We start from the raw sequence: 13,213 nt of genomic DNA on the forward strand, positions 1-13,213 counted from the left end.
TCTGGAGATGTTCAGTGGCTTAGGGATGGGTTGATGATTTTGTACTATATTAGCAATGTAGGAACAATTTGCATTGATGATCTTGGCTGGTATGACGTCACTGAAGCAGGCAGCTGTTTTTAGATGTTTTTGTGGCAATGATGAGGTCTGCGTGGTAGACCAGTTTGAAGAGATACCATGCATTTGTCATCTTAAGCATCATCTATATAAGACTACTCCTGGGAGTAGGGGAGACATGAATAGAAAGGATTTTGCTGCTGAAGTAGTCCAGCAATATTTTGCATTTATTGGGGGAGAGATTTTAGATGGCTTTGGGAGCCGGGGAGATGCCGGCATGAATGGACTGGAATAGTGATCTGGCTTGGTTAGCAGACTGCTGAAATTGGGATAGTAGAACTAGATTTGGCAGCTGAAATGTTCCACTTGTAGATCTTTTTCATACCCTGGAGATTCCTGCAGAGTAAGGGATTTTGAGAGTCTCTGTTCACTTTTTTTTAGACATTCTTGTCTGCTCATGTTTAGATTAGGAAAGAATTGTAGTTTGGAGGGTATTGGACATTGCGGTTTCAATTTCAGAGATGCAACTGTGACCACTGCATAGAAGTTGGCTTTAGTGTACATGTCAAGCATGGTATTATAAATGTATTTAGGAAGAGACACTGCTATTTTTGGGAAGAGTATTAGCTGATAAATTCCTAAATTAACATTTTCCGATTGTGAGTAGCTGAGATTTGAGGTTATGATGGGATAGAGGAGAAAGGGTATTGGCTAACGGTCTGACCAGTCAATCTCAATCTGAACACTGCAATGTATCATGGAGGGATTAGCAATGACAAGATCAACGATTTGGCATTTGTTGTGTTGCAGGTCATGCAGTTGAAAGAAGAGGTTTAATGATTTAATATGTTGCATTTTTCTTTCCCTCTGTCGATGATGACATCTCCAAGAAGTGTTGTTTTATGAAAACATTTGTTAGGAGGCAATGTATTCACATATTTGAAACTCAAAGTCCGCTTTGCGACTGGGAAGGTTGATAAATGACGTGTGAAAAAAGTGGAGGTCTGGATCACAACAGACATTCAAAGTTGGGGAAGGATAAGGTTGGGCCTCAGATCTTTTGAAGGATGTTTTTAAAATTAATGCAATATCACCACCAAGGTTTGATTGTCTTTATTTGCTAATTATCTCTGAGTTTTGAGAGTCTAGAATGAGCAAAAGAAAAGATCTGAGCACTCAAAAAGTCAATCATCAACGTTGAAGTGTAAAAGGTTACATTTCTCTTTATTCCTTTTTTCATTTTGTGGTCATCAAGTACAGATATGAGGCTTATGCAGTCAAGAACGGAACAACCAACACGAGTCTTACAGCGTATTTGCCATTTACTTCCTCAGGGTTGCAAAATATTATCACACGGAAAAATTAAAGAAGTGCCGCCAGTCTCAGTATGGATCACCAGTCTTAACCTGCAGTATTCTTGAATTTTTTTGTGTGATAACATTTTGAAACTGAGGAACTCAATAGCAAATACGCTGTCAAATGAAACATGTTGGCTGTTCTGTTCTTGACTGCATATGCCTCGTATCTATACCAGTTGACCATGACATGAAAAAGGAATAAATAGAAATTTAACTTCTTACACTTCAACATTGATGATTCAAGCAAGAATCAGGGAGGTGGCTTCTCCATAAGGGAGTACAGTTTTCCTATCTTTCTAATCTTCCTTTCTCCATTTTCAGGCTCTCTCTCATGTATTAAGTATGAAGATAACAAAGAAGTTTCACCCCAAAAAATGAGTGCTGGTGACTACCATCCGCACCAATGAGGCACTGCACAGCTCTCTGCACTGCTAGAAGCAGGTACGACCCATTGTTAAGGTTTGAGGGGCCCTGCCCAATGTTTTTTCAAACACGAAGAGTGTCAGGATGAACAAAGGTCAGCCTGGCAGATACGCTTCAGGACCGGGTCAGGCAGCTAGAGGCTCTAAATGTGCAGGCCCCTGGCTGCCTGACACAAACTGTGCCAGGCTGAAGATGTCACAGGCCCGGCAAAGTGCAGCAAGGTCCTTCCCTCATGATGAGGGGCTTGTTACAAATAGACGTACCCCAAAGTGTCCAAGGCAGACTGTTTATCAGTGACACCTTGTCACAGAGTGAGCTGGGATCAGCAAATCTAAATTAACCCTATCCTAGTCTATGACGAGAAAGTGAAGGTACTCCCTTCATGGTCAGACCCATGACAAGGTCAGCCAATTGGAGGAGGTAGCTGCCCCTTCCCCAGTCCTTCAGGGTCCACTGAGGCTTCCCTCTCACCACACAATGTCACTGCCATGGCCCAGCCAAGTATTTTTTTTATGTTGGGTGTGTGTAAGTATATATAAATTAAAATGTATTTGTGTGCGCTGCAAAGGGGTGTGTGTGTGTATGTGCTTGTGAATGGTGGGTGTAGGTGTGTGTGCTTTTCAATTTATGGGTGTGCATGTGGAGGGATGTCAGTATGTTTTTGCACATGTGGCCCATCCAACCTCCACCCTCCCCCTCCCCCCCCCCCACCCGGCAAATTACTGAACAACAGTGGCTACAAGATTGGAAGGTTGCGAGAAGAATGATGTCAGATACTTTTGAATTAGGAGACAGAAAAAGAGAAGGCTCTTTTAGGTGTTAAAGACATTTAATCTTACTTTAAAATACTGTCTTCACCAGAAACCCCACCACTGAACAAACATTTGCATAAGCTAGTCCCTTCTTCTACCAAACCGAAACCAATCCAAAGTGTCTCTGTTTAAAGGTAATCTTTGAATACTTGGTTACGTTTTTTGATAAAATGGTCAACCTTTGACCCACTGATTTTGTGGTAATAATAATTTGATTGCTATATAGTAAAAATAAAAAAACCTACAGAAGAATATTTTAAATAAAAATAATTGTTGCATATTAAGATATTTCATCAATGGCAATCACGTAAAAAAAATATATATATATCAGGGCCACTAACCGGCAAACATTTCAGGAAATCTACCGAAAAGTGCAGATAAGTGATTCAGCACAGAAGTGCATCCTAGCAAGTACTGCTCTAAAAGCATTGGTTACACATTGAGCTCCTGGTATTGCAATACGATATTTTGGTTTGACTTTACCATCTTTAGCCATATTTTTTAGTTAGCTGTTTTTAATCCATATTTGGTGTTTTGCGAAAACTTCCCAGCAGCAACTAGTAAATTTTCCGCATTTACTTAACCTGTGAATGCTTGGCGGCGTAATAAGCAGCCATAAAATGCAACAAAACCCGCATATAAAAAATATCAAAATTCGAGTGCACCGCAGGCACATCAGCTACCATATAAGCTTCATTGGGAAGCACTGTATTTTTTTTCTTAAACTCCCCTGCACGTCATCCTCTACCGACATTAGTCTGGCAGTCATGATTAAGGAGCTGATTGAAGAACACACATGTTTGTATGTATGCAAGGAAGATGCATGCCATTGTGCTAGGCTGTAGCCCTTTCTATACTGGTCTCGCCATCCATTCCATGATGATGTGAACCGAAATGTATTTAGTTCTATAAACATTGAAAAGAAAAGGAAAACTACTTCTGTAACATTCACTTTGGGAGAAACAATGTCAAAAGAAATAGTAACGAAATGCGTTTTCGTTTCGCAACACTTGCAGCCACTTAAAAAATACAAATCGATAATCTTAATATTTTGAAAAATCTTCCATGCAAAAATGGCTTCTTTGTGTCGGAACAAACACATCTCTCGGATTCTTATTGGCATGATTACCTGCAAGATGTCTGGGTTGTCTAATTTAGTGAAAATACGGTGAGACCTCTGCGGTTAACCAATTGTTTCCAGTGTGGGGAGGTAGAACAGAACCGTAAGCAACTCACCTTACCAAAGACCCACAAAGCCGACCCAGAAGGTCTAGCACATGTTCACCCCACTAACCAAACACAGACTCCAAAGGACACCCAAGAGTTGGCGAGCCTGAACGCTCGGCTTCCTTTACATTAAGTCATGGAAATGCATGCTTGGTTTTATTTCTCAGTCTATCTAGCGACTCCTACAAATGCACTATGCCTAAAAACATGATTTTAACTAGGTGAAAGTCTAATTAAATCCAGACAAGGCTGCAAAATGTCACTAGGAACACCCATCAGGCGCAATCAACAATCATGATGTCTGTCGAAGCCCAGCGAGCTCCAGCCAGCTTCAATTAAAATCAGCCCTAGAAATGTTCTGCTACCAAATGCCAGGCCGAGAATGTTTCATGTACAGATCTGTGGACTGGAAACAGAGAGCTACTTTATCCAACCTGGGAGTTCAAAGTGTTCCATTCACTGAGTGGGTGCAAAGCTGCCCATAGTGCACTGTTCGAAAGCACCTTGTTTTGGACTTCTCTAGGCACCAGTAGTTAAGTATTATGATGAGTATCTCCAGCTGTCCCAGAGACCAGCTCTCTAATGGCACAGTTGGAATTGGGTAAAATCTGTATGCGGGGTGCCTACAGAATATAAAAAATGGCTGAGTTATCTTGCCACCCTCCTCAACCTCTCTCCTGCACCCTAAAATTCACCACCACATAGAAAATACCAGCAGCCTGCTGCTAGCCTTCTCATTCCAGCTCCCTCTCATCACCTAGAAATGCATGGATATCCCATATTCAGCTCCGCGTCCCTTAACTACTTCCTCTCACTTCCACCCAATAGGTCGTACATCATGCCTTCCAACTATCAACATGGTAGAGTACCGTACATCTGTTATGCAATTTCCTCAAACCATCACTAAGGTTTTGCTTTGGGCATACCAGGATCAAGAGCTCCATATGATCCGCGCAGGCATTGCTGCTACCTCGTTCAGATGTTAGCGAGCACTTTAGAAAGTGGTATTTAACACTGTAAGGAATACTTCAAATAATGTGTACCCATATTTTACTTTGGTATTAGAAACCTAAGAATGCTGTTTCATATGAAGTCCCACCTAAAGCAGTACTGGCAAAAACAAAGACTGACAGTGGAGCAATGCATCAAGGTCAAACCCTAAGAACTTACGGTGAAAGAGTAGACAGGCTCCACACTCAACGTACACCGCTGGACACCACAATAGAACATACCTTCAAGTGTTTTAAACAACGACGGAGAGAAAATAGTGATTATTTCTGGAGTCAGAGTAAAACAAAGCAAGGATCAGATACCCATGATTTAGATGGTGATGTTGCTCTGTCTGGCTACAAAACATGAATGCGGATCAGTCATTCAAAATGAGACTCACCAAATGCTCCGCTTTCTGAGAAGAGAAGCTGCTCCTATATCAGCCCAACAGTGAAGCTCTTTACTGCTACAGGCCAGACTGTATTGTAGTTCCATGTACGTTAAGTTGTCATCTGCAGCCTCCCCCAGCAGCCCCCTGGTAAAGGTGAAGTCCCCTATAGACCTTCCTAGAATGCAAGACTCGCCGTCCATCATACCAAAGGTGTATAGCCAGTGCAATCTGCAGTTCTCCTGGTGAGCAATGGAACTTATCTTGCTACCCATGATCATAATTTAGTAATTCCCCACAAGTAGGGCTTAAGCCCGTGAACAGTTGTCCCGGATTTACCCGGTCAGTCCCTCGTTCCCCGACACTTTTCTCAATTAAATAATAATAAATACATGTCCTGGTTTTGGAGACAAAAGTAATTCTGCAAAGCAGAACACAATGTATGCTCTCGTTTCCACGGGCACCTCTAAAGTCTGAAACAACTAAGTTTTTCTTTCTATTAGGATGTGCAAGAAAAGGCCAGCTGCACCCTCTCAGCAGAAGGGAGCCTGAAATGGGTGGGTGCCGAGGGCACAGGACGCATGTCATCGAATAGCTAATGTTTTGTAAAAGTAAGCTTGTAAATGAAGAGTTCAAACGAACAAGAGTGTTTGGGAGCAACAGCACCATCCTTTGTGTACCTACATGCTTGTCATTTTTTTTCAATGCCAGGCAGCCTTGTGTACCGCTTCTATTTCTGGCCTGTATTCGTTTTTGCTTCTCAAACATCTGGTCAACTTTGGATACCCCTAGATCGATTTGAACCGATGTAGCGTTGTTTTCTCTCCCATGGAGCCTCCTCAGACTCGCTTCATAGGCACTAACTCAAGGGGTCTTTCCTGCTCTACCATTACTCTTCAATGGAGCTTACTCACTGAAGTCACCCACCTAACACACACTGCTCTCTTGACCCTTCATTTAATGCCAGCTATCACAGAATGCTGCTGTGCACTATCTCTTACCCTTTGCTGGACACTCTTCTGCACACCACTAATGTATCCTAGCTTCCACTCTCTACTATCACAAACCCCAAACTGTTTGCTTTTTCTGGTCTCTTTTGCATTGTTTTCCTAACATCCATATTAGATTTGTCAATGCACCTGCCAGATTTGCCTTTTGCGTTCAACCCCACCAATTTACACTTCTGACTGTTTTCTCTATCCTGAGGTGCTATCTAAAACATAAGGTTAGTCTCAAGCCACACTAAACTTACCCCTGAGCACCAACACACCGTCCTCATCAAATTAACTTTATTCGATTTGAATAACCAAATCATAAATCTGTCACTGTCAATATTAAGAGCTTCATCTTTCTTCTTGAGTTCACTTCCAAGCACCCTTCACCCAAAGGTTCGATCGTCACAACTCACACTGCATGACGTGTGAATATAAACTCTGTTCCAGTGCAGCTATGTCTCTGCAGACACCTCGCCCACGCTGTGCGTGGCACTCCTATCCACACACACACACACAGTCACTGCTCACTTGGCAAAGTCTTGTCGTTGCACGTGCATCCCATTCAACACTCTGTCCAACACCTAGCACTTTCTATCCTTGAACCTTTTCATTCAAATACTCTCTCGCCAGAATAGGTACACGTGTGCGCACACTCAACCCAGCAGATGCACAACACTCACCATCCAGCATTCTTGTGCCTGCCACATGCTCACTCCCACACGCCTCCAGCCATCACTCTTGCTTCTACAAGTAACCTAACCTAGACCCGGTGCTATCTGGCATACCCTCAGACACGTGCGCAAACACACATGTCCGAGCTCTTTCTTGTCCACGCATACAGTTCTGATAAGGCATGGTCGCTGCCTACACGCGCACTCTTGTAATCTGCGCACACACAAGTGTCTGCTAGACGTAGGCTTCTCTCACACAGCCTGCCACCAACACACAAACCCCCCAGCTGCCCCCTCGGTCACAGAAATGCAGTTACCTCACTTGAAATTCCAGCATAGTTAACTCCCCCAGACGTGCCACGCTTGGCCCAGCAGCACCTATTGGGTATCATGAAGAACGGAGGGAGACGCACTGGCACACATTCCACATGAAACTACAACAGTAAAAAAAACAATATTCCCCAAAACTGCGAAAACACCGCTGTTAAACTCGCAGTCCCTATCACCTGACTAACCCGGCCCGATGGCAATAAAGGCGGCGAGTCAGCTGCAGCGATTGCAGCGCTAAACAAATCACTCGCAGGCACAGCCTCCTTTAACTTCCTTGTCAATAGAACACACTCTGGACTCGGGGAGCTTTCTTCACGCGTTCCCGCTGTACCTTGTGGCCTGCACACTTGTGGGCTTGTTCCAAAACACGTTTTCCTTAAACTGTCTTGGCTGTGCCCTCATCTTCCTTGTGCGCTCTCTTGCCAACACTGAAACACTCGCAGTATGCTGTGCAGTGTGCACTTTCTTCCTGTACAAAACTCTATGCCCTTGTTACTCAGACGTGCTTTGAATTCTATTTGAGTTTATTTTATGTGTTTTATTTTATTTGAGTTTACAGTCAGCCTAGGTACACACTTTAAACATGCAGTGTATGTATTCCTTGTGCACCTTGTGTGGTCTCAATCTACATATGGACTGCAGTTTCTTTTTACTGTCTCTCTTCCTTCACATGCACACCCTAGGTCACCCCCACCCCCAGCGTGAGAGGCCCCGGTGCAGCTGTCACCCTCACCCCGCTGACCTGACCCCGGACTCGTCGGAGTAAGCACAGCACAATGCAGCGCAGCAGCGGTAGTTGTCATGGCACAGCACCGGTCTCGTGCGGGGTGAAAACAAGGCGAGCCTCGGAGTACTCACATCATCGAACAGCGTGCCCACGTTGGCCGTCACCAGCAGCATCCCGGTGCCCGAGCATGCCCCCTTCACCGCCATTCTCCAGCAGACACCTTGGGCAGCAGACGCGAGCCCCTGCACGCCGCGGCTGTCTCCGGAGCAGCGTCAGCGCCGCCGGGGGAGCCCTGGGGCTGCCAGGGGGGAGACCCCGAGGAGGGAGAGCCCGGGGAGGGAGGGGTTTCAAGGGTCCTGGAGTGGAGCCGCTGCGGTGCCCCCGGTGCGCTCTGCCTGTGGCTCCGGCCGCCCCTAGACGCCCCCAGCCCTGGAGCGCCTCCCGCTGCCAGGAAAGTTCAGCCCGCTCCTGCAGCCGCGGCAGCCTGCACACTCCCTGCTCATCCTTGCAAGTTTCGCTGCTCGCCGCTGCTCCACATCGGGGGGAGGAGGAAAGGGCTGAGGGGGCGGAGCCTGCGCTGCACCAAGGAGAGCCCTTCCGTGGGAAAAGAACAAGCAGCGGGGGCGCGCGCGCGCGGACGCCCGTGCGCGCGCCGAACGGACCCGGCCTTCGCGGAGCGCGCGACCGCACGCATCCAGGGACACCGGCATCCTTCCTTCCCCTGGAGGTAGTGCCCGTGACGTCACCGCGGCTCTTAAAGGGCACTGCTGGAGAGTGCTCGAGGAATCCCATCAGTGCGGAGCCTCGAGAGACGGCACTGACCTGCGTCACCTGCTCTCACCGGGCCGGTACCTCTCCTCCGGGAGCTGCGCATCCCGACACGGCCGTAGCTTCTCCAAAAATGCAAAGGTTGTCGTGCAGACAGCATTCAGGCCAACACTCAAGAGGGAGATACATTTGCAGCTAAGAGGATTGCATTTGCTAAGTATTCATGGTACACTACAAGGCAGTATGAAACCTATGTTTAACAAACAGTAAACATTTTTATCTAAAAACAATATGTGCTCCAAAAGGAGAGGTTGCGTATACGAGGCAACGGGTACACAGTACACGAGTTCTCCTTTCCCATGTCACTCTCCAAAGGGGCCAGGAGCATACACGCAGACTGAGTCAGGAGGGAGTAGCTCTGAAACCAGATTTCGGAATGGGGTGCTGACGTTTGACAACACCTTGACAATATGACATGAGTAAATAAGGCCTGCATACGTGAATATAGCTTGGTAGCTAAGCCTTCCAAGAGTGTATCAATGTATTTTCTTTCTTGAGAAATATTTGGAAAAAATGGATTGAGTGACGTTCCTAACATATTTGTTTCCAAATATCTTGTTTAAATGCTATAAATTATGATGTTAGCTCTAAAGAGAAGCACCTTAATATACACGATACGTCACCATTTTTAGGGTGTAAAAATAATACTGTCCTAGATCTTCCAAAATATGTATATTTTGAGTAGACACGTTTTGTGCTGTCTTGAAACCCTAGATACAGAATAGTCGAACAGAAGTATGCGTGTGTAAGTCAGTTGATGGTATTGAATGCTGCTGAGTGGCACAATAATTGTCATTTCCTACCAGGCAATGATCTCCCCACAATACAGCTTTCCTGTTTCCTTTCTGGCTGTTGACTTAAGTTCCTCTTTTATTGATACAGGGGCCTCTAATCTGTTCCTCCTTCTAATTAGCCATACTAACGAACTGCAATGAACCTGGGCTACAATGGTTAATGTGCCTCTAATGAAATCCAGCAACATATATGTATACTACTTTTAAAGATATATGCCTTTAAAGGTTGTATTAATGCATTAATATCATGCTGCTGTAAAAAATATGTATTTTGATAAATGTGGTTTAGTTAACAGCCTACAACACTTAGTCTTCTGGGGCATTTAGTTACACATTTTCTTTTCTAAGGGTCGTCTCGAATACTCAAGACAGGTTTTGAGTTACACATGGTTTATTGCAATTTGACATCTATATATTTAAATTAATATCATAGCAATTTTTGCTTAGTGTCTGGGTTCAATTTCCCATTTTTCACAGATTTTATGTTATGTATTTGACATTATAAATAGTACAAAGAATTTTACACAAAATCTAATCCGAGGCATTCCACGATTTAAGAACACTAACAATTGCCCAGTAGAACCTTTCTTGAGAAAAGGTGTCAGTACTATCTTTGCCGCGCAGGAACACGTATGCCATTACTGTCAATTTCTATATAAAACAAGCATTTGCAATGCAATAGGTCTCGCATTTGCGAGAGTTTGAGCTGTTGGCATTGTAAATGACAATGCCTTTTATTTACCTGTTGGTTTTTAAATAATAAATAAAAGGCATTGCCATTTACAATGCCAATAGCTTAAACTCTCGCAAATGCGAGACCTATTGCATTGCAAATACGTGTTTTGATTACAAGGGGTACGTGGCATTAAGAAGTTTAAAGACCACTGCTCTACATCAATTTAACACGAGGCAATAAACCAGTAGGGGGGCGGTGCTGTTGACTCCCCAGAGAGGGCCGCAGGCAGGCGCACAACACCCATTGGGCTCACCGGGCTTCAGCCCCCCCCCTCCGTCGTGTGTGTCAGCCCGGGCTGACACAGCTTCGCGGCTGGCAACGTCTAATTGCAGCCACACCTGAGTACTTCACAGGTCTGTAAAATGTAAATGAGGCTTTTGTTATGTTTTCACCGCTTCTTACAGCCACTCTGGTTACGGCTGGAAGAATTAGCCCCCCCAAAATCTTTTTCAGCCCCCCCCCCGAAATTCGGCTCTAGTTGCCCGCCTGGCCGCAGGTAAGGGGGGAGATAAGGCCGCCACCAAAACTCGTGCCTCCCTGGGTGGAACGCCCCCCACCCCCTGCTACCCAACTGCCTTCAATTAGACCTCGCCTGATCATGAGGTAGTACAAGATCTCGGAAAGCAGAACGTGGTCCGCCTTTGGCAAAAATGTCTTGAACAGCAGCCGGGTGCGCGCTCTAAGGGTCCGCTCTCCAGCCTGATTGGTCGGTTGACATCCATTCGGGATGGAGTAGCTGTATTTGGGTAGCTGTCAATTGGACAGAGCACTAGTCTGTTTTCTAGCTAAGGAAGCAACTGCTTTTAATGTGAATAAAGGCATAACAGCGCTTAGGCACACTCCGAGTAACGATCACCCCGTGCGACTCGGAGATACCGCACAACCGTCGGCGTCATTATGGGTACTTGGAGCTGGAGGACCTCGGAGCAGAGGGTGAGAAGTCTTGGCAGAGGTGTACTCGGTGACGGCGGCCTTTATCTGATTGATGTTATTGTATGTGGCAGGGAGTTGTATTTTGTGAGTGTTTAACGAGGGTGGGCGTTTTGTCGAAATGTGGATGATTTATGTGCTATATGATGTGTAGGTGTTCGAACTCTCACAGTAGGAGGTTATGTTCCTAATTCAGTAGAGGTGGGCGAGCCACTGAAAGCTCAAGCCCGAAGTCTGGCTTAGCGCGAGGTCCTGTTGGAACCGCAAGCCCATAATGAGCCGAGCTCTCATGTGATTTTACCTGCCACCCTCCCTCTACCCATGATGTTGCGTTCGAAGCAGAGCTGCTGACTTTGGAACTGGGGTACCAGTTTTGAGTCTCGCTTCTGCTCAACGTCCTGTGATTATCGTCATATCTTCTGAAATCTCCACGCCCATAAAAACAAGTTTTACCTGTGCCCCCCAGCAATTCCTTATTTATGTGGGGGAACCCTGCCTTAGGGACGTAGACTGTGCAGGGGGTGGTGACTCCTAGTTTGTGTCTACGCGTTTAGAACTTGCTTTGGGGGGAGCGGCGGCCTGTGTGTGCTCGTGTATCTGCGTGCGCGGGGGGGGCGGCGGCGTGTGTGTGCTTGTGTGTCTGTGTGCAGGGGGGCGGCGGCGTGTGTGTCTGTGTGTGTGTGCGTGGGGGGGCAGCGGCGTGTGTGTGCTTGTGTGTCAGTGTGTGCGTGTGTGTGTGTGTGTGCACGCGTGTGCGCTTGTGTCTGTCTGCGTGCTCGCTCCATTGGGATGGGGAACAGCATACCAGAATCGGAGCGCATGTTCACGCGCACGACCTGATCCGATTCCGGCATGCTGCGCATGCACAGCTGTTGTCTCCTCTTGCCTCCCTCCTTGTAAGCCTGCAAGAACCTTGATATCTCATTGTTCTCCACTACCCTTATCAATTCCCCCTAGGAGGCTTCCTCCGACCCTAGTCTAGGGTCTAAAAGGTACCACAAATGGATCTTGGAGGCGGCTAATCAGCTGGTCCCGTCCAAACGCATTTCGCCTAATCGCGCAGCGCCATCTGCGCCATGGTTCACCGAGGATCTGAGACTGCATAGACAACACTGTAGGAACCTCGAGAGACACTGGCGAAAGCACTATAGCTCCACAGATAAACTCACTTACAAAAGTGCCCTGGCGATATACAAAAGATCTATCGTCACACACAAGAGCGCCTATTTTTCATCTCAAATTGAGTCTGCTCAGAATTCAGCCAAGAAGCTATTTCAAGTTGTTAATCTCCTTGCTGATCCCCCCATAGGCCCCTCCATTGAGGCAACTCAAGATCTTTGCAATTCCGTAGCCACCTTCTTTGCAACCAAAGTTACCAAAATATACTCCACCTTCTCTTCCCCCAAAGGTCCTGAAGTCCCCCTTCCTCCGGCTCTCTTACAGAGACCTACCTTTTCCTCCTTTCACGCAGTCTCAGTACAACAAATTAGTAAACTCACTACTGCGATCAGGTCAGGCTCCCCCTTAGATCCATGCCCACCCTCCATATCCAATTCCATCACATAGGTCATCACACCTCCTCTGACAGACATCTGTAATTCCATTTTTCAAAGAGGGATTTACCCAGAAATATGGAAAAAAGCAGTTACCACTGCTAAAAAGACCCTCTCTGGACCCCGGAGATTCAACTAGCTACAGACCCATCGCCTGTCTTCCCTTCCCTGCTAAAATCTTTGAGTCTGTTATGAACCAGCAGCTTTCTGAGTTCATCGACACGCATCAACTACTAGATGATACTCAATTTGGTTTCAGGAAGGGCCACGGCACAGAAACCGCCCTGATAAAGGCCTCAGATGAAATTAGGGCCATTTTAGACCAAGGTGGGACGGCAGTCCTTATACTTTTAGATCTGCCTGCAGCCTTCAACACGGTCGATCACTCCATTTT

At 46.0% G+C, this 13,213-nt stretch overlaps 1 protein-coding gene across 2 annotated transcripts in view; it reads right to left on the bottom strand.

Moving 5' to 3' along the window:
• The window catches only part of INPP5A (inositol polyphosphate-5-phosphatase A), a 1,643,294-nt gene extending 1,634,790 nt beyond the window's left edge, over positions 1–8,504 (bottom strand). The window contains exon 1 of one of the 2 annotated variants that reach the window (XM_078643463.1): positions 8,110–8,504. In XM_078643463.1, the coding sequence (XP_078499589.1) occupies positions 8,110–8,184 (75 nt within the window). In that variant the 5' untranslated portion in view covers positions 8,185–8,504. The remainder of the gene's footprint in view (positions 1–8,109) is intronic. The other variant, XM_078643462.1, reaches the window with a different exon arrangement.
• Between the last annotated feature and the right edge of the window lie 4,709 nt (positions 8,505–13,213).

This window comes from Lissotriton helveticus, chromosome 5_1 (genome assembly GCF_964261635.1).
Source record: "Lissotriton helveticus chromosome 5_1, aLisHel1.1, whole genome shotgun sequence".
Lineage (NCBI taxonomy): Eukaryota > Metazoa > Chordata > Amphibia > Caudata > Salamandridae > Lissotriton > Lissotriton helveticus.